General features: G+C 35.0%; 2 protein-coding genes, 1 non-coding gene and 1 pseudogene across 3 annotated transcripts; all 4 read right to left on the minus strand.

Annotated features, from left to right (window-relative positions):
* Positions 1-2,061: 2,061 nt before the first annotated feature.
* On the minus strand, positions 2,062-4,656 carry LOC116117042 (cytochrome P450 71D7-like). Its single transcript, XM_031403074.1, has 3 exons — positions 4,089-4,656; positions 3,691-3,884; positions 2,062-2,688 (listed from the first exon to the last, which is right to left on the minus strand). The coding sequence occupies exons 1-3, from the start codon at positions 4,654-4,656 to the stop codon at positions 2,062-2,064; spliced, it is 1,389 nt and encodes a 462-aa protein (XP_031258934.1).
* A 4,213-nt stretch (positions 4,657-8,869) lies between these two features.
* Positions 8,870-18,787, minus strand: LOC116117043 (annotated as a pseudogene).
* On the minus strand, positions 13,015-13,159 carry LOC116117072. The gene has a single exon (XR_004125915.1). It is a non-coding gene; the product is annotated as a small nucleolar RNA Z247 (small nucleolar RNA).
* Positions 18,788-21,841: 3,054 nt separating the features above from the next.
* On the minus strand, positions 21,842-23,238 carry LOC116117054 (serine acetyltransferase 1, chloroplastic-like). The gene has a single exon (XM_031403081.1). The coding sequence runs from the start codon at positions 23,171-23,173 to the stop codon at positions 22,010-22,012; it is 1,164 nt and encodes a 387-aa protein (XP_031258941.1). The 5' UTR covers positions 23,174-23,238; the 3' UTR covers positions 21,842-22,009.
* Between the last annotated feature and the right edge of the window lie 3,657 nt (positions 23,239-26,895).

Genomic DNA, 26,895 nt, shown 5'->3' on the forward strand with positions numbered 1-26,895 from the left:
CTATTTTGGGTGAAAAATAAAATTATATACTACTACAATGGCAAACAAGTAAATAAATTTAACCGTAAATATAATAACATGTGGCATGAATCTCCGCTCAGGGGATTGATCACACGGCATGGAACATTATCTTTTTGACATATTTAATCTACATGATCAAAATAATTAAAATCAAATATAATGTTGTAGTATTATATTCATTTTGAACATGAAAAAGTTCTAGCATTTGATCCATGTTTAATTTTTATATACAACCCAAATTCTCAAAACTGCAATAATTGATCGGTTAGAACAAAAAAAGGAAAAAAACCGGTCCTGAGCTTGAACAAATAGTTATTTGATTGAGTAATCTAATATTGAGCCTTCCAGAAGTGTAACATAAAGAGTTGTTTGCATGTTCACAGCTAGCATTGATTATTTCATCAATTCTCCATGATCCTTGACACCCCGCCACTCTTTGTGGTGATGCCAAAGTGTGTCATTGAAATTATTTTCCTGCTAAATAATGAATCTAATAATAAGATTTGATACCTCGTCAAGTGTCATTGAAAGTATTTTCCTACTAAGTTATGAATCCAATTATAAGATTTGATTCCTTTTCGTCGCACACAAATTGTTCTGAACGATTGCAAACTATTGTTTAATAAATAATACTATACATATAAAATATTTATACATTGTCATGTTATTTACAATAATCTAATATGCAAATATTAACTTAATTTTTATATTAATTCATTCAATCATATCCTAACATGTCACTTTGTATATATAGAAAACTGTATAAATTATTTGTAAGTGTTAATATCTGAAGCGCAAAACTTTTAACGTTTCTGCAGAAGATCACTAAACAAAACGCTGCCGTTTCACTGCAAATGAGAACAGATCTCAGTTGTTGAAATGAAAAAGATCTAACGGCCAGGATTAGCTCATGAGGTCAAACTATATAAAGGGAGAGTTTTTTACATAGAAACAGATATTTTGCTTCTTCTCTTTGTGCGACAGATCGTGGTTGCTCTTGTGTTGAAAGCTTTGTTGTCAATCTTGTTTTAGTTACGAATCTATGTAATCTTGGGTGAGGCTAGGTTGTTCCTTCAGGTTAGAGAGACATGGTCAGGTCCTTTCTAGAGATTTCAGGTTTGTGTGAGTGGATTAAAGATTGATCTTTGGGTGAATCATTGAGAGCAGTTTGTAATCTGTAATAACAGTTTATTCCTAGTGCAGTGAGCCCCAGAAATTCCTAGAGCTCAACGTGAATGTAGTCTTTCCATTGTAGAAAGGTGAATCACGGTATATTTGATGTTCTCGAGTTGATTGTTTTTTATTTTGTAATGTGTGCATGTTATCTGTTTTGTTTATGTGTGTGATTAGACAGAGAATTGATTGTGGATTTACATAACAGTAAGTGTAGTATTACATGTGCATTCGGGGTCCCGCTTGTGAAATATTATAAATGGCCTTGAAGTTGGTTTGTAAATATTTAGGCTTGTAATAGTTTAGCCCAATTGTGATTAGATTTATGATTACCCTAGTGTAGTGGTGGAGAGCCTAATTTGATAAATATTAAAAATAGAGAAAAAAGTGAACTGTTGATACTTTTTATTATTGTATTCGTTAGATTTTTGAAACTCAATAAAACTACTATATTTAAATGCTAGACATAATTCCTTCATTAGGAGCAAACCAGGATAAATCTGTTTTTGTTACTTTTCTACTTTTTTTGTTGTGTGTTTTGGCTGTGATTTCAATTTTCAACAAGTTATACCATTATCTAATAGATAATTAAGTGCACGTAGTAAATCTTAGAAAATTTTGTGTGGGATCCAACTTATAAAATGAAGAGGAATATGGAGAGAAACCATATCGAACAAATTAAAGTACATAGCTCAGCTGCTAGTACGTACCTTCACACCATCAATTAATTAATTCTTATTACAAGAAGTTAGACAGTGCTTAATTCATAATTCCTGTTATTATTTCTAGAGCATCATAAATACTCAGTACAAGCGACAACACATAAACACCCTTTAAAGCATACATATATATAACTTGTCAGATTAGTCAACAGGCTGAGTGAGGATGATGAGGAATTGGAACCAAGATCAGGTTATTTTTTCTTCCCACTGTAAGACCAAAAGCGTCAGCCATTTCAAGATCTTCATTCTTTTGTCCATTGGGAAGTTTCCAATCAAAATGATATAGCAAATGCGCAAGGGGAAGCTCCACATTGGCTATACCAAATCCTATGCCAGGACAAATTCTCCTTCCAGCTCCAAATGGGATGAATTCAAAATTAGGCGACCCTTTGTAATCAATTTCATTTTCAAGAAATCTCTCAGGATTAAACTTCTCAGCTTCGCTCCAATTAATGGGATCCCTCCCTATCGCCCATGCATTCACCAAAACTTTGGTCTTGACAGGAATATCATATCCGAAAATCTCACAACTTTTCCTACATTCTCTTGGAAGTAACAACGCAGCAGCTGGGTGTATCCGCATAGATTCCTTGATTACTGCCTTCAAATATTTTAATTCATGAAGACCCTCTTCATCAACTGTTCCTTTCATTCGGAACACATTTCTTACTTCTGCTTGTGCTTTTGCCATCACACTTGGATTCTTTATCAATTCAGACATTGTCCATTCCACAGTTGTAGCTGATGTATCACTCCCAGCGGAAAAAATATCCTGAAATAATAGGGTTGAAAAACTTTTGTTAACCTATATGTTAATAATTCGGAAATTATCATTCGGAAAGCTGTGAGATGTCTCTAATTATCACTTAAAGCATAAACAAACAAATAAATAAACAAACAAACCAAATATACATAAAAAAATTAGGTTAGATGTACACAACACATACATAAATCAACACAAGGACGTCCTAACTAGAAAACGACTCACCTTCAAAATAATTCTCGAGTGAGAACGTCATGATATTAATCTGTTAGGACCATGCATGTATATCATGGGATTTGAGTTGTAAAATATCATATAAAACCAATAAGATGAAATTAATATTAGGATGTCTTGACTAAAGAATGACTCATTATCTATTAAATTAATATTTGATTTAGATATTGAAATGATAATATACCCACTTATAAACCTGAAAAATATTTTGGCATTGACTTGACTACACATATCAATGTTGAACTATAGTTGAATTTGATATGAAAAGAAGATGATAGATGTCCATCTAACAACTCAAACAATTCGGTTGGACAGTGGGGGTTTTGTGAGCTTAGGTAGAACTTTCCTCAAAAAACTGGCTTGTCAAGGGAGGATGCCCAAGCCCTTTATAACCTACATGCCCACCATTTTCCCTTCCAATGTAGGATTTTAATATTCCCACATGCTTCGAGACCCAAAGTCCATATTGGCCTACTCTAGACGGCTTCAGTCTAAGTGACCTACTCTTAGAGGTCGCCCCTTCCTAGGTAGCCCTTTCCCAAGCCGCCCCTTCTGAAACATAGGCTCGGGCAGGGTTTGGCTTTGATACCATTTGATAATACCCATCTAACAACTCAAACAATTCGGCTGGACAGTGTGACTTTTGTGGGCTTGGATAGAACTCTCCTTGGAAAACCAGCTTGCCAAGGGAGAGTGTCCAAACCCTTTATAACCCACATACCCACCCTTTTACCTTTCAATGTGGGATCGTAACAGAAGATACATAGAAATACTAACCACGATGACTGCTTTGATGTTGTCATTACTTAAAGTAAACTCATGGTCTCCATTCTTCTGAATTTCCAGAAGAAGATCTAACAGATCTTTATGATCCTCATCTCTCTCCATTGCTGGCTTTTCACTTTTATGCTCATTAATCACGTCATTAAGCATTCCATCAACTTTGTGATGGATCGCCTCAAGTCCCCTCCTTGCCCCACTGATATAGTCAATATATTTAAAGGAAGGAAACATATCGGCCATAGTGAAACCTCCACCCAACACTAAACCTTCGTCAATCGCATCCAAGAACGCCTTTTGATCTTTCATTTTTCGACCAAACGCCGATCTCGTCGTGATGTCAAATATCATCGAAATAATTTCCCTAGTAATATCCACCGTCCCTCCGGCTCTTGAAAAACACAAACGAACGAGGTTCGATACCTCCTCTTCCCGGATTTTGCTGAAAGATTGCACAGACTTCGGATTCATAAGCTGAGTTATGCTTATCTTTCGTAGCTGCTGCCAGTAATTTCCATACGGTGAAAAGATAAGGTCTCTGCGGCCATAAGCTATAATATCTGCAGCAAGAACAGGAGGCCTTTGAGCAAAGTTTATATCATTAATTTTCAGCACCTCTTTGGCAGCTTCTGGAGAAGAAATAATCACAACTGAAATTTCGCCGAGCTGTAAGTGCATAACAGGACCATATATTTTTGCCAGGTCTCTTAGCTTGTGATGAACCTCACAGTTGATGAAGTAGTGCATGTTTCCTATAATTGGAAGCTTCCATGGCCCTGGCGGCAATCTTACACTTGATTTCTTGGCTATGGAACCCTTAAATGCAATGAAGGTGATAATGAACACGGCAAGTGGGATCAGAAAATAGAGGATTGGGAGCTCCATGAGAGTTCGAAGATGATAATCAATGTAGAGATAGAGGTTAATTTCTCCACTTAATTTGTTAGGGTCACATAGTACCATGTTATTTATACAATTTATTTGTCTTTTAATAATATTTTTTTGTTTAACGTAGAGATGATTTTTGTTTACCGTAGAGAACGGATTTTTTTCAACTAGATTTTAATTTTATAATCAATGAATTTGTCGTTTGTACAGTTGGAGTAATAACATAAAATATTTAAGTAGATTTAAAAATTAATTAGGAAGGATGAACTTCTAAGCTTCTCCTGTAAACATCAAACCACTTTTTCATAATCACTCAAGCTCAGGCCAAGCATAAATTATGGTTATTCATAAACACTCAAGCTCAGTCTAAGCATAAATTATAGTTAAAGGGTTTGTCATCCAGTCATAAGAAAAATATACTTAATAGGTCAGAACTAGGAATCGATATCTTACATTACTCCTTTCTTGGGTGCCTCTGCCACTGAATACAAGCTGAATGTATCCTATATTATCGATTTATAACATATTTAAAATAGATTAATGGATTATTAACTTAGCCATGCGTTCTTGTATATTGAACTTCCAATTATTGGTAATTGGTGAAACAAAAAATAATATTAGTTGTACAAACTCGCTGTGTAAAGATCTCTATCTAAAATTTTAACTATTAAGTGTCCTAAAAGGTTGATGCAAGCTCAATATATTCTATATTACTCTTTCTTTGAAGGGTGCCAGTTATACTATCAAAAAAAATACCAATTTCACCAATACAAATTCACGTGTGTATGTATCATGCCATTCATATTATTTTAACTACTAATATTGAATGATTTTTTTTTATTATATCCTTTAAATCTTGTTACACGCTTCTACCCTCTTAAGAGAAAACTATAATGAATGATATTAAATTAAATATAATCTTTTGTCGTAGATTATAATGTAATCGTTTTTAACATAAAAAATTTTAAGAATGTGATCCATGCTTATAAAACCTAAATTAATGGTCGTGCAAATTATATGGTCTCTAAGAAAAATATTGACCCAGAATTTCAACAAAGACTATGCCCTCTAATTAAATAGATTAGAATATAATGGTTCCAAATTTCACTCTATCGTCACTGACTTGACTCGCAAAGAGAGGTCATTGCACCTTAATCTAGTAAGTCTTTTCACAAGCTAACTCTGAACAAAAGCATCAATGTTAGAACTCAAGCCGAAAAGAGAGCTCAATTCAAAAGACCTACTTGATAGGTGAGAGAGTCTTTAAGCTTAAGTACCACACTTGGTGGGTGTTGAATCCTAAGACCATCTCCAACCCATTGCACCAATTTGGTGCAAAATTGCACTAAATTGGTACAAATTTTGGTGCAAAACACTATTCTATCTCTAACCCACAACATCAAATATTACACCAAAAAGAATATTCTTTAGAATATTCTTTTTTTTCTTTTATTGTAATAATCAACAATTAATCTATTTCACTCATTATTTTTGTATATATTAATTAAATATTGGGAATGATATTTTTATTAAATAATAATTATTTTGAAAATTATACTAATTTAATAAAATTAAGCATTTATTTAATGAAATAAACATTACATTTAATATAGAAAAACATTACATCTAATAAAAAATGATACCAAAAACAAAAAAACAACAAGGTGAAGGATCTCAAAATAACTCTAGTTCTTTTCAATATTTTGATGATCTTACTGGATCCAGAACTAATCTACCGGAATACTAAATTGTTATTTAAGTTTATGTTGTATTTTCTTTTAATTTTAGTGTTTTTAAATTAGAGTTAATTTTTATTTTGAGTTATTGTAGTTTAATATTTGCATTGAATAAAGTTCTATTTTTAATTTTTCATCATGTTTTAAATTATATCAATATTATAAATTTATTATTAAAAATAATAATCAAATTAAATTAAATACAAATACTCAAATTTGGTGTGATTTTTGATGTAAAATTTAATACTCAAATTAATTTAACAAAATTAAAACAAAAAAAAGCAAAATTAAAAAAAATATATATATATATTTTATTCGCGCTACAGTATTGCACCATTTTGATGTGATGCTTGGTGTGGTACTGTAGCACCACGCCAAAATGGCGTGGTGTTTGGCGTGGGTTGGAGCACCAACCCACGCCAATTTGGTGTTTTTTACGCCATTTTGGCGTGGATTGGAGATGCCCTAATGTGGGATCTTATTGAGCATTGCTGAAGAATCATAAAGGATTCTTTATTTTACAATGCCTCCGCAAACCATTTATTAGTATAAGAAAAAAAATGCAGTTGATTCTACTCAAAGGGAAGATCAAAGTAATATAGCAATTGGCTTAGGTTGAAGCTGTGCATTGGGCTATAATATGGATACTCTTCAGCTCCAAGTGGAATAAATTCAAAATCAGAGATTTTCAAGTATAGACGTCCGCATTGAATAGAAAAAATTGTCACCTTAACTTCTTTCAGAAAGTAAAAAGTATGTTTAACATAGAGAAATTATAGGAGCTTTTAAATTCTGAGAGTTTTCTGATAAACTCTCTAAAGTTTACTCCATAACCGGCTGAATTTGAAGAAATTTGAAGCCATGAAACAATCCTCAACAGTGAAATTAAACCTCCTGTGAAGTTTACACTTTCAAGAACAGCAGATGAATGTGATCTCTTCAGGATCTTTAAATTTTTCACCGAAGGCTGCTCTACCAACTGTAAAAGAATCTTTTAAAACAGATTGTGAGTGACACCTCTCTTTTTTTGTTTTGTTGTAAATTTACCATACTATAAGAAGCCCCTTCTCTGGGAAATCTTTTTTTCATTCCAAAATTTTTTCCAAGTTGCTTCGAATGAATTCAGCTTGTGGGAATTCTTTTTTTATTTTGTTCATTTTTCTTCTAATAACAAGAATTTTTCATGTAACAACAAGAATTATAAGTTAACTATAACACCCCGGCCCAACACTCTCAATATATTGTCCGCTTGGGCACCCTAGGTGGCCCGACTCCGAAACTCAACTTCTCACGGTTTTATTTTCAAGCCCAAAAACTCTTGCTTAAGGGCATCTCTCTCCTTCATATGTTTTAATAACTAACAATTATATAATGGTTAGTGTAGATGTAAAAAATCGACCAATATGAAAATAAGGTCTGATCCCATGAGGTTTAGGCCACTGACAATCCATTGAACCTGCACACACGAAGAGACAAGCGTGAAGCTTACGGAAAACACCGGGGTGGTGTTTGTCGTAAGCACTCCGACGCTCAAGTTAGCAAGGCTAAAAGAGACAATTTAATAAGAATTAGGGAAAAAAAGATTATCAAGAGTCTTGTCGAAGGCCAGAACCACGGCGAAGGTATAGAATTCTTGGGAGCAAGAATTTAGGAGTAAGAAGATGATTTTGAGTAGTCGAGACTGCCTTATGAGAGGGCAGGCCTCTGTTCATATAATGAACCCAAGGGGTTGGAATCCTAGTACGACACCAAGTCCTACTTTGAGAGATAATCACTATCAGGAAAGAAATATGATTTTTTACCTTTATCAGATTAAGTTAAGATTCAGGATCTTAGCAAAAGAGGAAATAGAATGAGATTCTAATTTCCTATTTATGGACTGTTAGAGGCTAATGGGCTGGTAACCCAATTTAGCTTAACTCGTAGGATAGCCTAACTCATAGAGTTGGCAATTCACAAGGTGATTTTAAACATAAGCCCAATCCCGATTAGGCTAAGGCCTTGGGTTATGACATGTTTATTTCGTTATTGGATCTCGTTAGGTCCTAAACGATTTTTTGCTCATACAGTTAGCTTAACAAATGTGAAATCAAAATTAGACACCATTCAACTAATCATTAGCTTAAACAAAATGCAAAATTAAAATTAGCGACTAACTGTCAATCCCTTAATTCGCATATTAAAATTTCAATATTCCAAACCTAATTAATGATTTTATATAAATACTACAGAGAGGTCATAGCTTAGTTGATATTACCTTCATACCATTAAAGTTTGCAAGCTTTTACTCCCATGGACATCAACTCTTATTACAATAAGTCACAAACTTGGTTCCCTTAATGTATCTTCTAGATCGTCTTCTAAAATACTTGGTACCAGCAACAACACATAACTTAAGCCGTTAACTTTAGGGCCCCGGGGGACTAGTTGAGGCGCACATAAACTAGTCTAGATACCCCTAAATACCAAAAAAATAAAAAAATAAAAAAATAAACACATAACTTCTAAAGCAAATCATAATGCATATTTATTATAGCATATAATTTCTCCAATCAGCTAACAGGGTGAGGATGATACAGACTTGGAGCCAATTTCAGGTCATTTTTTCTTCCCACAGTAGCACCACAAGCCTCAATCATGTCAAGATCATCTAGCTTTTCGCCATTGGGAAGTTTCCAATCGAAATGATATAGCAACTGGGCAAGTGGCAGCTCCATATTGGCTATAGCAAATCCTATGCCAGTGCAAATTCTCCTCCCACCTCCAAATGGGATGAATTCAAAATTAGCCCCCTTGAGTTTAAGATATTGAAAGTTTGGTTCAATTGACACCAGATGAGAAGATCTTATTGAATATATATAGAGCTTTACACGTTTGAATGAATTTCAAATATACAGTATAACAACCTTGCATGATAAGATCAAATAACAGAAAGATAAGACTACATGTAACAAAAAGATAACAATTTCAAATAATTCAAAAATGTTATCTCTTAGCTTATTCAGATGAGATGTAATCTTCCTCTTTAGTTATCTGACTCAGAATAGAATCTATATGGTTAATTGCCCCTTGCAAGCTGATGGTGAGTGGACGAACCATGAGCTTGTCTCGGAGCATGTAAAACCTGGTAGAGGATAAACCTTTGGTGAAGATATCGGATGGCTGTGATGCAGTAGAGATGTATCTTGCAAGTATGTCCCGGTTGAATATTTTCTCCCATATAAAGTGACAGTCGACCTCTATATGTTTTGTTCTAGATGGAAGACAGGATTAGAGGATAGGGAGAGTGCACCAATATTATCAACCCATAGGCATGGAGGAGAGTGTAAGGGAAAGCCAAGCTCTCGGAATAGCATGCGAATCCAATAGAGTTCAGTGACTGTAAGAGCCATGGACCTATATTCCGCCTTAGTACTTGAGCGGGCAATGACTGGTTGCTTCTTTGCCATCCAAGCAATTAAACAAGGGCCAAGGAATATGCAATATCCAGTGGTGGACTTGCGATCATCTGGGCTTCCAGCCCAGTTGGAATCACAGAAACCATGTAAAGCAAGAGAGCCTTTGCTAAAGTAGAGACCATGTTCAAGAGTGCCTTTTAAGTACCGAAGGACTCTCTTAGCTGCTGTAAGGTGAACAGAAGTTGGACAGTGAAGAAACTGACATAATTGGTTCACACTATAAGCAATGTCTGGTAGAGTTAAAGTGCAATACTGAAGTGCTCCCACAATGTGTCTATAGACAGCTGGATCAGATAGTGATTCCCCATCGTTCTTGGACATTTTCCCACCTGAGGTGCAAGGTGTAGAAGCAGGCTTAGTACCAATCATTTTTGTTTCATGCAGGAGGTCGAAGATGTATTTGCCTTGATTGAGATGCATATTATCTGCAGTGCGGCTGACGTGAATGCTAAGAAAGAAAGAGAGAGCTCCTAGATTTTTTACTGCAAAGTCTCAGCTAAAGTGCTGAAGTAGATCAGCTATTGCATTAGAAGAGTTACTCACCACCAAAATATCATCAACATAAATTAAAATGAGCATAGTAATAGAGGACTGATGTAGATAAAATAAAGAGGTGTCAACATTTGATCCTGTAAAACCAAGCTCTAGGAGACTTTGAGAGAGGCACCTGAACCAAGCCCTTGGTGCCTATTTTAGGTCATAAAGGGACTTGAGGAGTCTGCAAACATGTGATGGGAACTCATTGTGTTCAAAACCTTTAGGTTGCTCTATATAGATTTCTTCCTCAAGGTGTCCATGCAAAAATGCATTAGAAATGTCTAGTTGCTATATGATCGAACCATGATGAACAGCCAAGGCAAGCACCAATCGACTGGTGGCAGGCTTTATAACTAGACTGAAAGTCTCATGAAAGTCCACTCCATGCTCTTGATCAAACCCGTTGGCTACAAGTCTTGCTTTGTACCTTTCAATGGTGCCATCAGCCTTTTGTTTGAGTTTAAATACCCATTTATTTCGAATGATGTGTTTATTTGGAGGTCTAGGACATAAGGTCCAAGTGTTGTTATCAATGAAAGCATTGAACTCAAGTTGCATGTATGCCTGCCAATTGGGATCCTTGGTAGCTTGTCTATAGGTTTTTGGTTCAGAGGGAAGTAGAACTGAAGATAGGGCTTGGATTGGGTATCTGGTGGAGCAGTAAAATTAGGAAATTGTTTTGGCTTGAGTGAGTTGGTGTGAGATCTGGTGATTATTTGTCTCAGGTGGGAGTTATGAAATGCAGGTGAACTGGAATCTGGAGCTGGGTTATTGGTAGAAGAGAAATCTGCAAAAGCTTCATCAAAAGGTGAGTGAAAAAAAGAATTAATTCAACTAGAGGGAGAGGAGGGCATACCTATTGTGATGGCAATAGCAGAGTCTAATGAGATATCTTCCAAGGGTCGAGCAGCAACAGTGAAGTTTGGAATGGAGAGATGAGGAATGGTATTTTCTGGTGGAGTAACATCTGATTTGGAGTTGGAAGAGGCTTGAACAGCAGCAAATGTATTTTCATCAAAGACTACATGTCGAGAGATATAAATATGACCAGTTTGAATATCCAAACATCTTTAGCCTTTTTGGTTAGTTGCATAACCAATGAAAATGAATTTTTTTTTTTTTTTGCTTCTACAAGAAAGCTTGTGTGCAGAGTATGATCGAAGTAAGGGAAAACAGGCACATCCAAAAGTTTGTAGTAAAGTGTAATCTGGTTTGGTCTGAAACAAGTGAGTAAGGGGATTGATGGCCAAGGACAGGTGTGGGCATTCAGTTTATAAGGTAAGTGGCTGTGAGGAAGGCACCAACCCAATGTGTGGATGGTAAGTGAGATTGTGCTAAGAGAGCTAGAGCTATTTCGGTTAAATGGCAATGTTTCCTTTCTTAGATGCCATTTTGTTCAGATGTATAGGGGCATGTTAGTCTGTGTAGGATCCTTTGTTCTTGTAAGAATTTTTTGAATGAATTGGATAGATATTCTCCTCCATTATCGGTTTGAAGTTGCTTGATTTTATAGGAGAATAGATTTTCAACTAGACATTTAAACTTCAGGAAACACACAACCACATCCGATTTTTGTTTAAGAGGAAACAACCAAGAGAACCGAGAATAATCATCAATAAAAACCATAGTATTTACAGCCACTGAATGACAATACAGGAAAAGTCCATACATCATAATGAATTAATTCTAAAGGGTGACTAGAGTGATGATTAGAGAGGGGATATGGAAGTTTATGGCTTTTAGCTATTTGACAACATTCACAAATGTGCTTCAGTTTTTGTGAGCCTAATATAGAGATGAGAGCATCATAAGTGAGCTGGTTAAGAACTAATTCTGATGGATGACCCAATCGAGCATGCCAAGTGGTAGCAGGGGCTATGACACCTAGGAAAGCTATAAAGGAAGAATTTGAGGCTAAGTTGTGCTGCCTCTTATTGGAATTGAAAGACTGAAAATAAACTGGGTGGAGTCCTACTCTACTCAGACCTTGGAAGAGTATCTTGTTAGTCTGCAGTTCCTTCACAACAAAAGAGGTAGCAGTGAGTATAAAATAGCAATTGTTATCTTGACAAAGCTGTTGAATGGATAACAGGTTAGATGAAGCTCGAGGACAATGTAAAACCTTTGACAAAAGTAGAGAACTATTTTTAGTTTTTAGAATAGAAGAACCGATGTGATTGATAAGCAAACCTCCCCCATTGCCAACTGTGACTTGGGTTGGACCTTGATATGATTACTGGTTCAAGGTGAGATTGTTGAGGGCTAAGGTGACATTAGTGTTGGCACCACTGTCAAGTAACCAAGGCTGATCTTCCTCCTGAGTAACATGTGTATGAGCAGCCATCGCAGCCAATTGTGCAGGTGGATGTCTTCCTTGGTAATAAAAGTCCATCTGGTGGTAACAGTCCAAAGCTTGATGATTTGTTTTCCCACAAATCTGACAGGGAGGTTTGGAGTGAGAGAAGAAGGTGCTGTTTGAGGTGTTTGGTCCTTTTTCCTATTGGTGGAACAGAGAAGTTGGGGTTATTGGGTGGATGAGCAGAGAAGTTAATTTGAGGTGTTTGAGGAGTATGGTCCAATGGGTTTGTTGGCAGAAAAAGGCTTTGGTTTGCGATTGTTATAGGGTGGCTTATGTTTATGATTAAAAAAGGCAACATTGTGGGTATCTGGTGGGATAGATTTGTGTTGGGACTTAAGTAGTTGTTCATAATTCAGCAACTCAGTTTGAAAATCATCAAAGGTGATTGATGAGTCTCAAGTTGCAAAATTAAGGGAGGTAATGAATGGGTGATAAGCAGGATTAAGACCACCAACAACATAAGATATCAGGTCCTCATCATCAACAGTTTTTCCCACGGCTGCAAGTTGGTCAGACCAATTTTTGGCACTAAGGAGATAGTCAGTACATGACTTAGCTCCTTGATTAAGTGTCTACAATTGTCTCTTAAGATGAGAGATTCGAGATCTAGAATTAGGTCCAAACCTGTTTGCTAGAGTGGTCTAGACCTGTCGAGAGGTATTTTGCCCATAGACAATAGACAAGACCTTCTCGGTGAGAGTGGCATTGATCCATGCCAAAATAAATTGGTTCTTTTTCTGCCATACCATATAATCAGTGGTGATGTCAGAGGTAGTTTTGCCTTTACAATTAGTGGCAAACTTTGGAGGACATGGCTTAGAGCCATCCACAATGCCAAGTAAATCATGGCTTCTTAGGAGTGGAGTGAATTGAGTGGTCCAATTAAGATAATTGGATCCATCTAATTTGACAGAAACTAAGGGAGTGATATTGAGAAAAAGGAAGGTAGCGGAAGCCATTAGGATCGAGAATGTTGTTAGCCAAATGAAGCTCTGATACCAAGTTTAAATATTGAAAGTCTGGTTCAATTGACACCAAATGAGAAGATCTTATTGAATATATATAGAGCTTTACACGTTTGAATGAATTTCAAATATACAGTATAACAACCTTGCATAACAGAATGATAAGATCAAATAACAGAAAGATAAGACTACATGTAACAAAAAGATAACAATTTCAAATAATTCAAAATGCTATCTCTTAGCTGATTCAGATGAGATGCAATCTTCCTCTTTAGTTATCTCACTCGGAATAGAATCTATATGGTTAACTGTAATCAATTGAACTCTCAACTCAGGATAGAACTTCTCAGCTTGGCTCTAATGTCTGGGATCCTTCCCTATTGCCCATACATTTACCAAAACTTTAGTCTTGGCAGGTATTTCATATCCGAAAAGCTCACAGCTTTTCCTACATTCCCCTAGAAGCAAGGGACCAGCAGGGTGTAATCTCGTAACTTCTTTGATTACAGCCTTCAAATATTTTAATTCATGAAGGCCTTCTTCAGCAACTGTTCCTTTCATACCGAAGACAGTCCACGCCTCTGCTTGTGCTTTTGCCATGACACTTGGATTTTTAATCAACTCTGACATTGCCCATTCTGCAGTTGTAGATGTTGGACCGCTCCCGGCAATAAAAATGTCCTACAATAATAGGGCTAAAAAACTTAGTTAAACTATTAATCATTAATTTCCCATGATGTACAAATATAGTTAATTATAATTCAGAAAGTTGTGTGATTAAAAGCATTAAAAAAAACTAAAATATATATAAATTGTTTATTCTACAAAAAAATAAAAAAAAGTTTGATAATATATTGACATATATTAGTCCGGACGTCCTATATTAATTTTATCAAGAGAGTGAGTATAGGTAAAGGGTAGAACCATGCCTATTCTAGAAAGTTGGAATCTGGAATTCTCAGGTCCGGTTCTGATTCTTACAGTGCTAGAATTGGGAACTGGAACCGAGGTCCGAGTACCCAAGTAGGACTTGGAACTGAATTATAATTTTTGTAAATTTTTTGGTGTAGTTGAATCTTTTTTTAAAGTAGGGGGTAATTGAAATTAACCTAGGTACCTGAAACCAAAACCTATGTTTCAGGTTCTGGTTCCAAGTTTCTAGGAACCAGAACCGAAAGCGGCCGGTTTTGGTTCTAGTTCCAAATCTTAGGAATTGATCAGTTCCAGTTTTGATTCCGATTCCGGTTGCTTCAAAAAGTGTAGGATGCCTAGAAACGCTCACCCCTAAATTGCTGATACATTCTTCTCATTGGACTGTGATTATATTTTATAGCTAGAGGTGGAACAAATGGGCTAGGTTAGGTGGGTCAACCCTAACTCGGCCCGTAATGAAGAGGGTTCAACTTGCCAGCAACCCCCGGGCAGGCCGGGTTGCAGAATGGCAACCCGGCAGCCCGTGGGTTGCTATTTTGTCCTCTCTGCAGGAGGACCACCAACCTGGCGGGTTGCATGCGGGTTGGCCGAAAAATAAATTAAAAAAAAATTTAATTAATTTATTTTTTAAAATTATCCTTTTACCCTTGAAATATAGTCGTTGGAAGGGTCTTTTTCGTCATTTTCTTTCCCCATTTTTTTTCTATAAATTGGCCCTAAACTCTCATATTTTTCTCACAACTCAAATTCTCTCATTCTCTCATATTCTCTAATCTCTATTATCTCAATTATTCATTTATTCTCTTAATCTTTTTGTTATCAATTTGCTCTTATTTTAATTTTTATTAGTTTTTGCAATTTTCAATTCATATTTCCAATTTTCCAAATTCCAATTTCCATATTCCAATTCTCTTTCTTTAATTTTTATCTCTTCTACATCAATTTTTTTTTCAACTACAATGGATAGATATTTCTCTCCCATCAATTTCAATGATGAAGAAAACTACTATCCTAGTCCTAGTCCCACTGATTTTACTATGAATGCAGGAGATTCAAATAATCCTGCTGTCCCAATCCCAGTCTCAGAATCCGATACACCTCAAAATATGCCGTCGATTCCAACAGCTCCCGGTGGTTCTAGAAGTCGTCCTCGTAATAGTCGTCCTCGTCCAACTTCATCTCAAGCTGAGGCGGGATCATCAACTGCCGTCGAAAGCGAAAACAGACACACATCAGACGTTTGGGCGCATTTCGACAAGTTTTACGAGACAGAAAATGGCGTTCAAGTCAAGAAAGCAAGATGCAAATATTGTGCAAATGTTTATAAAGCTGATTCAGGTAATGGTACTAGTACTTTAAAAAGGCATGCTAATAAACATATTAATCAACATGGAAATAGAGAAAGCAATCAAACTCAAATAACTAATATGGGTACTACTTGGCGTTATAATTCTGATGTATATAGGGAACAGTTAGCTTTATATATTGCTGCATCTGATCAACCTATTAATATGGCAGAAGATAAATATTTTGAAAGATTTGTTCAAAATTCATTTTTTCCAGGATTTAAAAGTTATTCTAAAACTGCAACTAGAAATGATTTAATAAAATTGTTTAAAAAAATGAAATTAGAATTAAAAAATAAATTTCATACTTGTCATATTAGTGTGGCTCTAACTGCTGATATTTGGAGTGGTAGAGCTAAACAAGATTATATTTGTGTGACTAGTCATTATTTTGATAATGAATTTAAATTAAATAAATCTTTATTAGGATTTAGATTAATGGATGTGGATCATAGTGGTTTAGAAATCTATAATAAAATTATTGAAGTTTTAGAAGATTATGATATTATTGATAAAGTGATAAGTTTAACTTTAGATAATGCAAGTTCTAATAGTAAAGCTATAGAATTTTTTCAAAATAATTATCTTTTATATAATAATTTGAAGTTTTTTCACCAACGTTGTGCATGTCATGTTATTAATTTAATTGTGAAAAGTGGTATGAAAACAATTAAAAAAAATATTGATAGAATTAGGGAATCTTTAGCTTGGATTACTGGTAGTAATAAAAGAAATGCTGAATTTCAAGAAGCTTGTATAAAATCAAATATGTCTCCTAGAACTTTTGCATTAGATATGCCTGTTAGATGGAATAGTACTTATTTAATGCTTGATTCATGTTTACCTTATGCTAATATAATTAGTTATTTTGTAGCAAATAATAGAGGTCCTCATCATTTGGTAGAAAATGATTGGAAGATAGCTAAAGTATTTCATTCTTTTCTCAAATGTTTTTACCAAGCCACTTTACAACTTTCTGGTGTGTATTACCCTACTAGTCCATTGGTAATACATGCAATTATAAAAATTTCCGAGTTATTTACAAAAAACAAAGATGATGAAATTTTACATGCACCAATAAAGGCAATGGAAAATTTTTTTTTGAAATATTGGAGACCCGTTCCTTTTCTTTATTGTTTAGGTGCTATATTTGATCCTAGAATTAAATTAGCACGTTTAGAAAATGGTCTTGACAATTTAAGTGAAAATTTACAAAACGAATCATATATCAATCAAATAGGAGAGGTAAAAAATAGTCTTTTCGAAGTATATTTCCAATATGAAAACAGGTATGGGAACCCGCAGTCGCAAAGAGGCGAAATATCCAGAGAAGCTGTAGCAGAAGAAACAAATGAAGACTTATTCTCTTGGAATGCACTGAATAGGCCGAAGAGGACCCGAGTCCGAAGCACAGCCTCCTCTTCAGACGCACCACCACCAACAACAACAACAACTAATATGCTGTCCTCCATGGAGTCGCAGAGTAATGAACTTCAACAATATTTGGCAACCCCCGAAATGTTTTCAACAGGTCACTTTGATCTCTTAGAGTATTGGAGAGCCAGAAAATGTATTTTTCCGGTATTATCAAGACTTGCCTTGGATGTTTTCGCTGTTCCTGTCTCAACCGTCTCATCCGAACAAACATTTAGTGCAAGTGGAAGGATTTTAAATGAAAGGAGGACTAAACTTGCTCCAAAAATGATTGAAGTCCTCACATGTCTTCGAGATTGGGAACGATCGCGCCATCAAGATCAATACGAGGTTATCGACAATGCTTTAGTAGAATCATTTCAATTTTGTAATATAGATGATACAGATGAGGGAGGTCCTAGTGAACCACCCCCAATTTAGTTGTTTTGTAAAATGTAATTTGTAAATTAATTGTCAATTATTGCACTCTTTTTTCTTTACCAAGTTTTTCTCCCATTGGGTTTTTCTTGGTGAGGTTTTTAACGAGGCAATAATTGTTGTAATTTCTTATTTTATTTTTTGATAAATGAATAAGTCTAATTTTTCTTATATTACAATTTTATTGTATTAAAATTAAATTAATATTTGAAATGTTAACAAAAAAAAAAAAATTGAATTGAATTGAATTATTGATATTTGAAAAGTTAACTAAAAACATTTATTTGAAAAGTTAAATTAAAAAAAAAAAAAACAAAAAAATAAGAAAATCAGGCTAACCCGGCCCTGCCCGGCCCGCCGCTAACCCGGCGGGTTAGGGTTGGTGGGCCGGGCCGGGCCAACCATTTTCTCCATAATGGCGGGCCTAACCCGGCCTGCCTTTGTTGGCGGGCGGGTTAGGCCTGACCGGCCAAACAACGTAACCCACCGCGGGCCAGGCCGGGCGGGTCAATTTTCCACCTCTATTTATAGCTTAGATCCAACAGTATACATGTATAGTCCTAACAAAATTAACTATAAAATTATCGTATACACATAAAGAAAAGAACTTGTACAAAATCTGATATGAAAAGAAGATAGACACTAACCATGAGAACGGCTTTGATGTTGTCGTTACTTAAAGAAAGTCCAAGGTCTCCATGCTTCTGCAAATTCAAAAGAATGTCTAACAAATCTTTACGATCATCGTCAACCTCTTCACTCTCATCCTCTTAGTTCCTGCCTTTCTGCTTTTACGCTCATTGATCATACTATCAAACATTCCATCAATTGTGTGATGAATCTTCTCAAGTTTGCTCTTCACCCCACTGATAGAGTCAACAAATTTGAAGGAAGGAAACATATTGGTTGCATTGAAACCTCCACCTAACTCTATTAATGCTTCTTCAATAGCACCTAAGAACTCCTCTTTATCTTTCACTTTTCCACCAAACACCGCTCTCATTGTTATGTCAAGCGTCATTGAAAAAATTTCCTTGCTAATATTGATCATGCCTCCTGCTCTTGAAGAACACAAACGAACGGGGTTTGATACCTCCTCTGTTGGAGTCCCATATCGACTAGGCACGCTCAAGTCTATTAGGTTATAAGAGGGGGTAATCCTGCTATTCAACAAGGCCTTATTAGGTGAGGAGTCAGCCCACCTCAAATTCTATCATAGTATCAGAGTCCAGGTTCAGTTGAGATGAGCGTTTGACCAGTGGATGTGGAGTTAGAGCCAACAATTACCTCCATCAATAGGCATGACTCAACATATGGGCTTAACCGTGAAGGAGAGTGTTGTAGTCCCACATCGACTAGGCACGCTCAAGCCTATTGGGTTATAAGAGGTGGTAATCCTCCCATTCGACAAGGCCTTATTGGGTGAAAAGTCAGGCCCACCTCAAATTCGATCATCCTCTTCCCCTATTGTTCTAAAAGATTACACAAATTTGGGAGATAGGAGCTGAGTTACTCACATCTTTCGTAGCTGTTGCCAGTAGTTTCCATGGGGCGAAAACATGATGTCTTTGCAACCATAACTTCAAATATCTGCAGCAAGAACAATAGGCCTTTGAGAGAAGTTAATATCATTAGTTTTAAGCACTTCTCGAGCAGCTTCAGGTGAAGAAATAACAACAGTTGGAATTTGGCCGAGTTGTAAGTGCATAACCGGACCATACTTATTTGCCAAGTCTCTTAGCCTACGATGGGGCGAAGAGCCAATCAATTGCTGAATGTTTCCCATAAGTGGCAGCTTCCATGGCCCTGGTGGTAATCTTAAACTTGATTTCTTGGTTCTAAAATCCATGAATGCAAGGAAGGTGAAGAAGATGAAGATGGTAAATAGGATCAAACAATAGGGAATTTGGAGTTCCATGAGAGTTGGGAGAAGATGATTAACGTAGAGATAGATAGGTTTCTCAACTGAATTAATTTGCATCTGTAGGGTCTTAACGTTGGAATTGGGAGTGCCCAAAAACAGCAGTGAACTACAAAGAGAAAACTAAACTCGTACTTTTATTAATTTGAATGACTCAAATGGTTGTCAAATCACGTATCGTATCATGTATTAAAAACCTAATTTTTGAATCGTATATCACATATCGTATAATAGGAGACACCTTTTTAAAAAAATAATAATAATAAAGAATTTCTCAAAATTAATATCATTCTCAAAATTAATTAACGAATTTTGTGATATTATTGACTTTAAATTATGATATTACATAATCAAAATAAATCACAAAATTAAGAATCTATATTATTTCCTTTCAACCATTCATATCATTTTCAAGATCGATGTCAATATCTAAATTTCCATTTGTGTTATTATTATCATGCAAAATGAGCAACACAACTTTCTCTTCACTTTCTCCATGTAAAATAGGTAAATTTGAGATGATTTTAGTTAACTGGGTTGGGTGACCCAGATCCAACTCGAAATTTTTTTGGGCCTTCAGCCCAAATTAATAAAATTGTATCGATTTGTATCGATATTTTTAAGAATATAAACCAATACATATCGTATCGTATGATACATATCGTATCGTAAGATTTATATCATCATATCAAAAGGTTTAAGATACTCTCTGATACGCATTATTGGAGACTCGTATAGAATTATATCATAAGATACGTATCGCGTATCGTAGAATACTAATAACCATGTCACTCAATTATAGACATAACCTTCCACTCTTTTTATTGTAAAAGACTACAATAACAATCCTAATTAAAAACTACTTCCTATTTCAACATAAACTAAGAATAGGAAAACACAATATTCTCAAACTCTTATCCCTAAGGAAAGCAAATAATCTTAAACTTAAATTCCTAAAACTGGAAACAAACTAAAACTAAAACTCTTGAATTGCAAGTCACGTTCCATTTGCGGAGAAATTAATTAAAATATCATTTCAAGTTTGAAATGAATTAAATAAACAGAAAGTTTGAAACTTTTTACTAAATAATCATTCGCTAAGCTTAAGTGTTGAAGTTTATGGCTACTTAATTTATTTCAAAATAGTGTCATCAACGTCAAATCCTGCTCCCTCACGGATTAATATGAACAATTGCATAGACTTTGGACAAAGAAGTTGATTTATGAAATTTTTCTCAGCTTTTTCCAATAGCCTCCATGTGGTGAAAAGACAATGTCTGTGGAACCGTAAAGTACTACATATATGCAGCAAGGAGAAAAACACCATTTGAGCAAAGTTAAGATCAAGAGTTTTCATTACTTGATTAGCATATGTAAATGACATATAGAATCATATTTTGTTGTCCAGTCTCTTAGACTTTGATGAGGAAGAGACAGAAAGAAAAGGGTGAATGTTTTGAGGAAGACGATGCCCTGAGTTAATTTACATTATGCCCATCGAAGTTTATGGTGAAGAATCACTGAAGAAACAACAGTTTTTGACACCAAACCAAAGTTTTGATTTCATCAATCATCTGCGACTGCTAAAACTATAGGTCCAGATAATTTTCCACTAAACTCAAGGGCTGTGAGTGCAATTTCCCACATATTTTTAATTCACATCACAGGATTTTTAATCAATCAATCGGATGAAAGGTAATCTGCTCGTTTACACAGCTTAACTCCTACTTCAGAAACTAACCATGAGTTGCTAGTACCACTACTTAAGCAAAGAATTTTGTGTTGGTGATGAAATGAAGTCTGAACTTAAAATTTTACACTGAAAATACTTACACCAAAAAGAATATTTTTTTTCTAATTGTTTTTGCTAATATTTGCCCTCCCCTGCCTGTGGGGGTTACAAAATGTAAAGACCAGAACATTGTCCTAGTAAAAAGGTGAAAAATTGATGAAATCTCTAGTAGAGTTAGAATTATTTTCCATTCTCAACAATATCTGCAGCCTACATTTTTGTTTTCAACTCAGGGATTCTGGTGCTCTGCTTCTGAAACAGAGCTCTCTGCTTCTAAAACAGAGCTCCCACAGTCACTACCAAAAGTTACATAACTAAAAATGCATATTCTGGTAAACAAACAAGCAAATTACAGCAAACCATACCAAGAACACAGAGAAAATATGCCCATACAAATCTTATTTTATCATTGTAATTACATCAAAAGTACTACATATCATCATCATATATGATCCTCAAATTCTTCTGTTGGTAATAGGAGAACTTCAGTTCTCACTAAAAACCACAAACAAGCTACAAAAAGGAGCCCTCTATATAACATAATCAGACCATTCATTAATATGCGAAGTTTGATCCATTGTAAAACTAGGAATCTTATCAAGCCTAGTTGGATTCTCCCTCCCCCCAACCAATCTAGCCGGGTTACCAACAGCCGTAGTTCTCGACGGCACATCCTTTAACACAACCGAACCCGCCCCAATTTTTGCCCCCTCACCAATCCTAATGTTCCCCAAAATACAAGTCCCCGCGCCAATCAAAACCCCATCACCAATTTTCGGATGCCTGTCACCAGACGCCTTCCCAGTTCCCCCCAATGTAACATTATGCAAAATCGAAACATTGTCACCAATCACAGCCGTCTCTCCAATCACAACTCCAGTGGCGTGATCAAACAAAATCCCACTTCCCATTTTTGCTCCAGGATGAATATCAACTGCGAAAACTTCAGAAACCCGGTTATGTATCAACAAGGCCAAGACTTTTCGGCCCTGGGACCAAAGTTTATGCCCAATTCTATGCGCCTGACATGCGAGAAACCCTTTGAAATTCAACAAGCAATGCACATAACTTATGCAAGCGGGGTCTCTCTCTTTAACCGCTCTCAAATCAGCTTTGACAGCTCTAACGAGGGTTTCTTGATCCTCTACAAGAACGCCTATGAAAATATCAAACAACGTACCTTCAGGGAGACTTGAAATGCTCAGTTTAATGGACAGAAGATTCGCCAAAGCGCTTTCGAGTGATTTATGCGACAAAATTGAAGTGAAGTAGTAGTTTGACAAGATGGGCTCTTGCTCGACGTCTGATCTTGCTTCATCTAGCATTTTCAGCCATAGATCTTGATAATCACAATCCCGATTATCATGATTGTCAATAACCCGACGCGTGTGCATGGTTTTTGTGTGGTTCTTGTTGAAGGGTATGCAAGAAACACGATCAGAAAAACTTGGGCGACAGGTTTTGACATAGTCGTATGCATGGTCATCGTTTGTGGACCGGCCGTTTGGCTCCTGGGAAAGTTGAGAGGTGTCGATACAAGTAGCCATGGACACTGAGAATTTGTGTTTGGTGGTAGAACGTGGAGAAGAAAGGTGTGAAGAGAGGAGAGGTCTTAGGAGAGGGAAAGAAGGAGGAGTGTTATTATATAGGGGAAGGGAAAAGGGTCGAACAATGACCTGAAGTTGAACTTTCATGGGAACTGATATTTTCTTGGGAAAATTTTATCAAGTCGGTTTGTTAAATAAAAATAAAAAATAAAAAATAAAAAAAGATGCTTTTTTTTTTTTTTTTTGAGGCTTTTTTTTTTTTTATTGTACTTTGATTGTGTGGATTTTCTAGTTTGAAGATGAACTTGTCTGAAGGAAGCACATGATTTAAAGAGTTCAAAAGAAGGTTTGCCAAGTCTTCTCGTGGACCCTTCCAGACATGATTAATTGCTCTTTTTTTATTCTATTAATATTATTCCTTCCTTTATGGGGGATTAATTAAATAAAAATATTAAATATGGGCTAAAACTTTCTGACATACCCTTACTTTTAGTGCAATTATCAAATATCTTCTACAATTTGAAAACTATCATTGACCTCCCTTGTTTGTTTGTAGTAGAACACGTTGACCTATGTTGTAATATCGTTGGCCTCCGAAAGCTCCCTTAAAAGGGTAGGTTTGAGGTCAGATTAGCGATGAGTAAGCAAAATATGAAAGGAGGTAAGTAATAATTAAGCAAAATCTGAGGAGACATAGTCAAGAATTCAGAAAAATCTTAACAAAGGTCATCGAGAACTCAACATAATATTGATAGAGGTTTTAGATGTAATTAGCAATGGTTAGTTAAAATATTAGGGTGATTTGTAAATATTAAGCAAAATCGTCTTAAAAGTCAACAATATTTATAAGGGGAGGTGAGTGATAATTTTCGAACTATAAGGGGTGTGAAAAATCTCAAACAGACCTACGGTGGAGTTTGTAACTCTCAAAATAAATGAAATAATAAATAATCCTATAAAAATATGGTACTAAGTTTGATAATAATTAATTAGTGTTGATATTGCCCTTTTTCTTGATAATGTAACAACCACTAAGATTAAACAAAGATTATGAAATTATTAATTATAATCTTAATTAAAATATTGCATTATCATATATGCTTTCAACAAATCACTATTCAAGTCAAAAGGGCATCTTTCATTCCTAATTATTTATTGAGAAAACCTCATGCATAATACACTTAATATGCTAATAGTCATTCATTAGAATTAAGTCACCAAATTAAACACTAATTCATTAAGATAAATAAAATTACATTTAGGTTTTTTTTTTTTTCTTTGTTAACTAATGTGTTTAAATCAACTTACACGTATCTCAATTAATCCTCAAAAGAAACTATCGCACAACAACCCACTATCGTGACACCCTAACTCTTAAACACTTCAACAACTTTCAAAAAATATTGAAAACCCCCTTAGCATATGGGTTTTTTTTTATTTGTAAGGGATAATATTTTAAAAAAAGTTTTTGGTAATTTCATATGATAATTAACCTTACTTTTATTATATTCAAATTATTTATTTATATATGATATGCAATATCTTTTTCAAGATGAAATGAGCCCACGTAGTGGACCAAGTGCCATTTCTATAATTAACTTAATTTCACTATCAAACAATCAAATTGAGGCTTTTAATCAACAAATGGGTTTATACAAAAGCATCTTCCATGCCATTTAGGCAAATCATGTTGTAGCCAAATGCAACTTTAATGCTCTTTCTGATGTCCTCTATTGGTGTCACTTTGCATAAAACGTGTGTTTATCTGCATATGTTGCTCATTTTTATGGCCATAAATTGCTTATTAGATAACCCACTTTGGTTGACCCTTTAAGTCTCTATCATTGAATCAATGGAACTTTTATTTACATTTATAGAAGAAAGTTTTAGGTGAAGAAGCTTTTATCAATTTTATGAAAAATAACTTACACATAATATTCATAACATGTTATCTTCTTGACATGTCAATCAATCAAAACATGTTATGTATGTTTCTAAATTTTTCTCTATCTAAATGAAGTATATCTGTCCCATCAAAAATATTCTTATTATCACAACTGTGTAATGAATGCATTTTTTATATGTACCAATTTGGTTTGGATGAATATGTAGATCCTTATAGGTGATTAACACAGCATCCTACTGTCATGATCATTTGTTTAAATCTTATGAGCCAAAAGGATTCGAACCTAAGACCGTGCGCTTTAACTACACATCTCAACTCTCACTCTATCACTTAAGCTAGTCGAGAGTTGGTATATAGTAATTGCATATCAGAATAAGCAAAATTGCATAATTGAAGTGGGGCTTTCTCAAAATTTCAAGTTTCATATACAAAATTTCTTCAACTTGATATATATCCTTTGAAAAATTTAGTGACTTTAAATGAGTCAAGGCCAACTCATTCGTATTTCATATGTCCATTAAATATCCTTTCGTATGCAGTAAATTTTGAAATTAATGTCACCCCATTTTGAACGTTAGCTACCTTCAAAATTTTGACCTCTGGTTGGAGGGTCTTTTTTTTTTTTTTTTCCCCAAAATTTTAATAATTGATTTGACCATTCAACCTTGGTGGGGTAAATTTGAAGTTAAAATAACAGGACGTTGACGTTTGAGATGACGCGTCGCCACGAGAATGCTTGGCTGAGGTTGAAATCTTATCCTTAAATGGCTGCAAAATTGTTGGTAGTAGTTACTGTCACGTCACACAATTCAATGATCCCCGACCGTCTGATGTAAGCAATTACATCTTAGAAAGTGAGAACCGAATCTAACTATAGTAACGGCCCACTTTTGATGTATACTTTTTGTTCGCTTTCCAAAATTATAATAATTTTCAACCGTCCACTTGATTTTTTACAAAGTGGAAAACACTAAATTCTATTATTTAGCTTTAACATATTTAGGAATCTTGAGATGGTTTAAGAGTTTTTTTTTTTTTTTTTTTGAATAACCGGATTGTTTGAATCATTTTGTACGTATCTCAACTAATCTTTAGAATCTATTAAATACTCAATAAGCCCAATAAGTCAGGTAAATTACAAATTTGATAGATACCCATTTCATAGGACTTGAACACAAGACTTATGAGTAATCCACCTAGATGGTTAAAGTCTTGTCGTTCGACTACAAGGTTAGTGGTTTGGCTTAAAAGGTTTTGAAATCGAATTCTAACTTTTGAAAAATCGATTAAAATTCCTCAACGATACGAGAAAAAGTTGTTGAAAAAAAAAAGTAACAAATTTAAATATTTTCGCTTTTTTGGGCGAATGTTAAATCTCGGGTACAATCAAATAAATATTATCTCTTTTGAGTTTAGTCTTGTATGGATTTGCTTTCGACTCTACTCAAAAAACGTAGGTACTTCACTTGAGAACCCAACCATTATATAGTAAGGATTTGTTTTTGGGCTCCATCAGAGAAACATATTTGCATTTTAGGTTTTGCTTTTGGACTCCACTTGAGAACTTAAGCGTTATTTATTGAATCTTGATCCAATTAAGTAAATATTGTCTATTTTAAATCTAGACCCGTAAGAATTTGCTTTAGGGTTTCAAGCAAGACTCAAGCCCGCACGGATTTGCTTTTAAGTTTCAAACAAACGTCATTTATCCAAACGCATCTAATTAGTTAAGACAACTCAAATCTTATATACAAAATTTTATAGTCGATCATTGGCCAAATATAAGATGTGACAGTTAATGTGTTAATTAAATATCACAAAACATCTCTTGCGGTCATGCTCTAATCTTTGTATTTACAAGTGACATTGAACATAGAGCAAGAGGTGATTCATGAATCCAAATTCGGAGGCTGTAAAAAGAAAAGAAGAAAAGAAACAGAGAAAAGGGTGACTCAAAAGCTTT

The sequence above is a fragment of the Pistacia vera genome, unplaced genomic scaffold (assembly GCF_008641045.1).
Source record: "Pistacia vera cultivar Batoury unplaced genomic scaffold, PisVer_v2 Contig797, whole genome shotgun sequence".
Classification (NCBI taxonomy): domain Eukaryota; kingdom Viridiplantae; phylum Streptophyta; class Magnoliopsida; order Sapindales; family Anacardiaceae; genus Pistacia; species Pistacia vera.

Excerpts from the sequence above, each read along its gene's own strand:
- LOC116117054 (XM_031403081.1), bottom strand. The coding sequence starts at position 23,173 with ATGAAAGTTCAACTTCAGGTCATTGTTCGACCCTTTTCCCTTCCCCTA.
- LOC116117042 (XM_031403074.1), bottom strand. The coding sequence starts at position 4,656 with ATGGTACTATGTGACCCTAACAAATTAAGTGGAGAAATTAACCTCTAT. Across the intron at positions 3,885-4,088 it reads CCTCGTTCGTTTGTGTTTTT|GGAGGGGACTTGAGGCGATC; the intron begins CAAGAGCCGGAG and ends TCAGTGGGGCAA. Across the intron at positions 2,689-3,690 it reads ACATCAAAGCAGTCATCGTG|GATATTTTTTCCGCTGGGAG; the intron begins GTTAGTATTTCT and ends CTATTATTTCAG.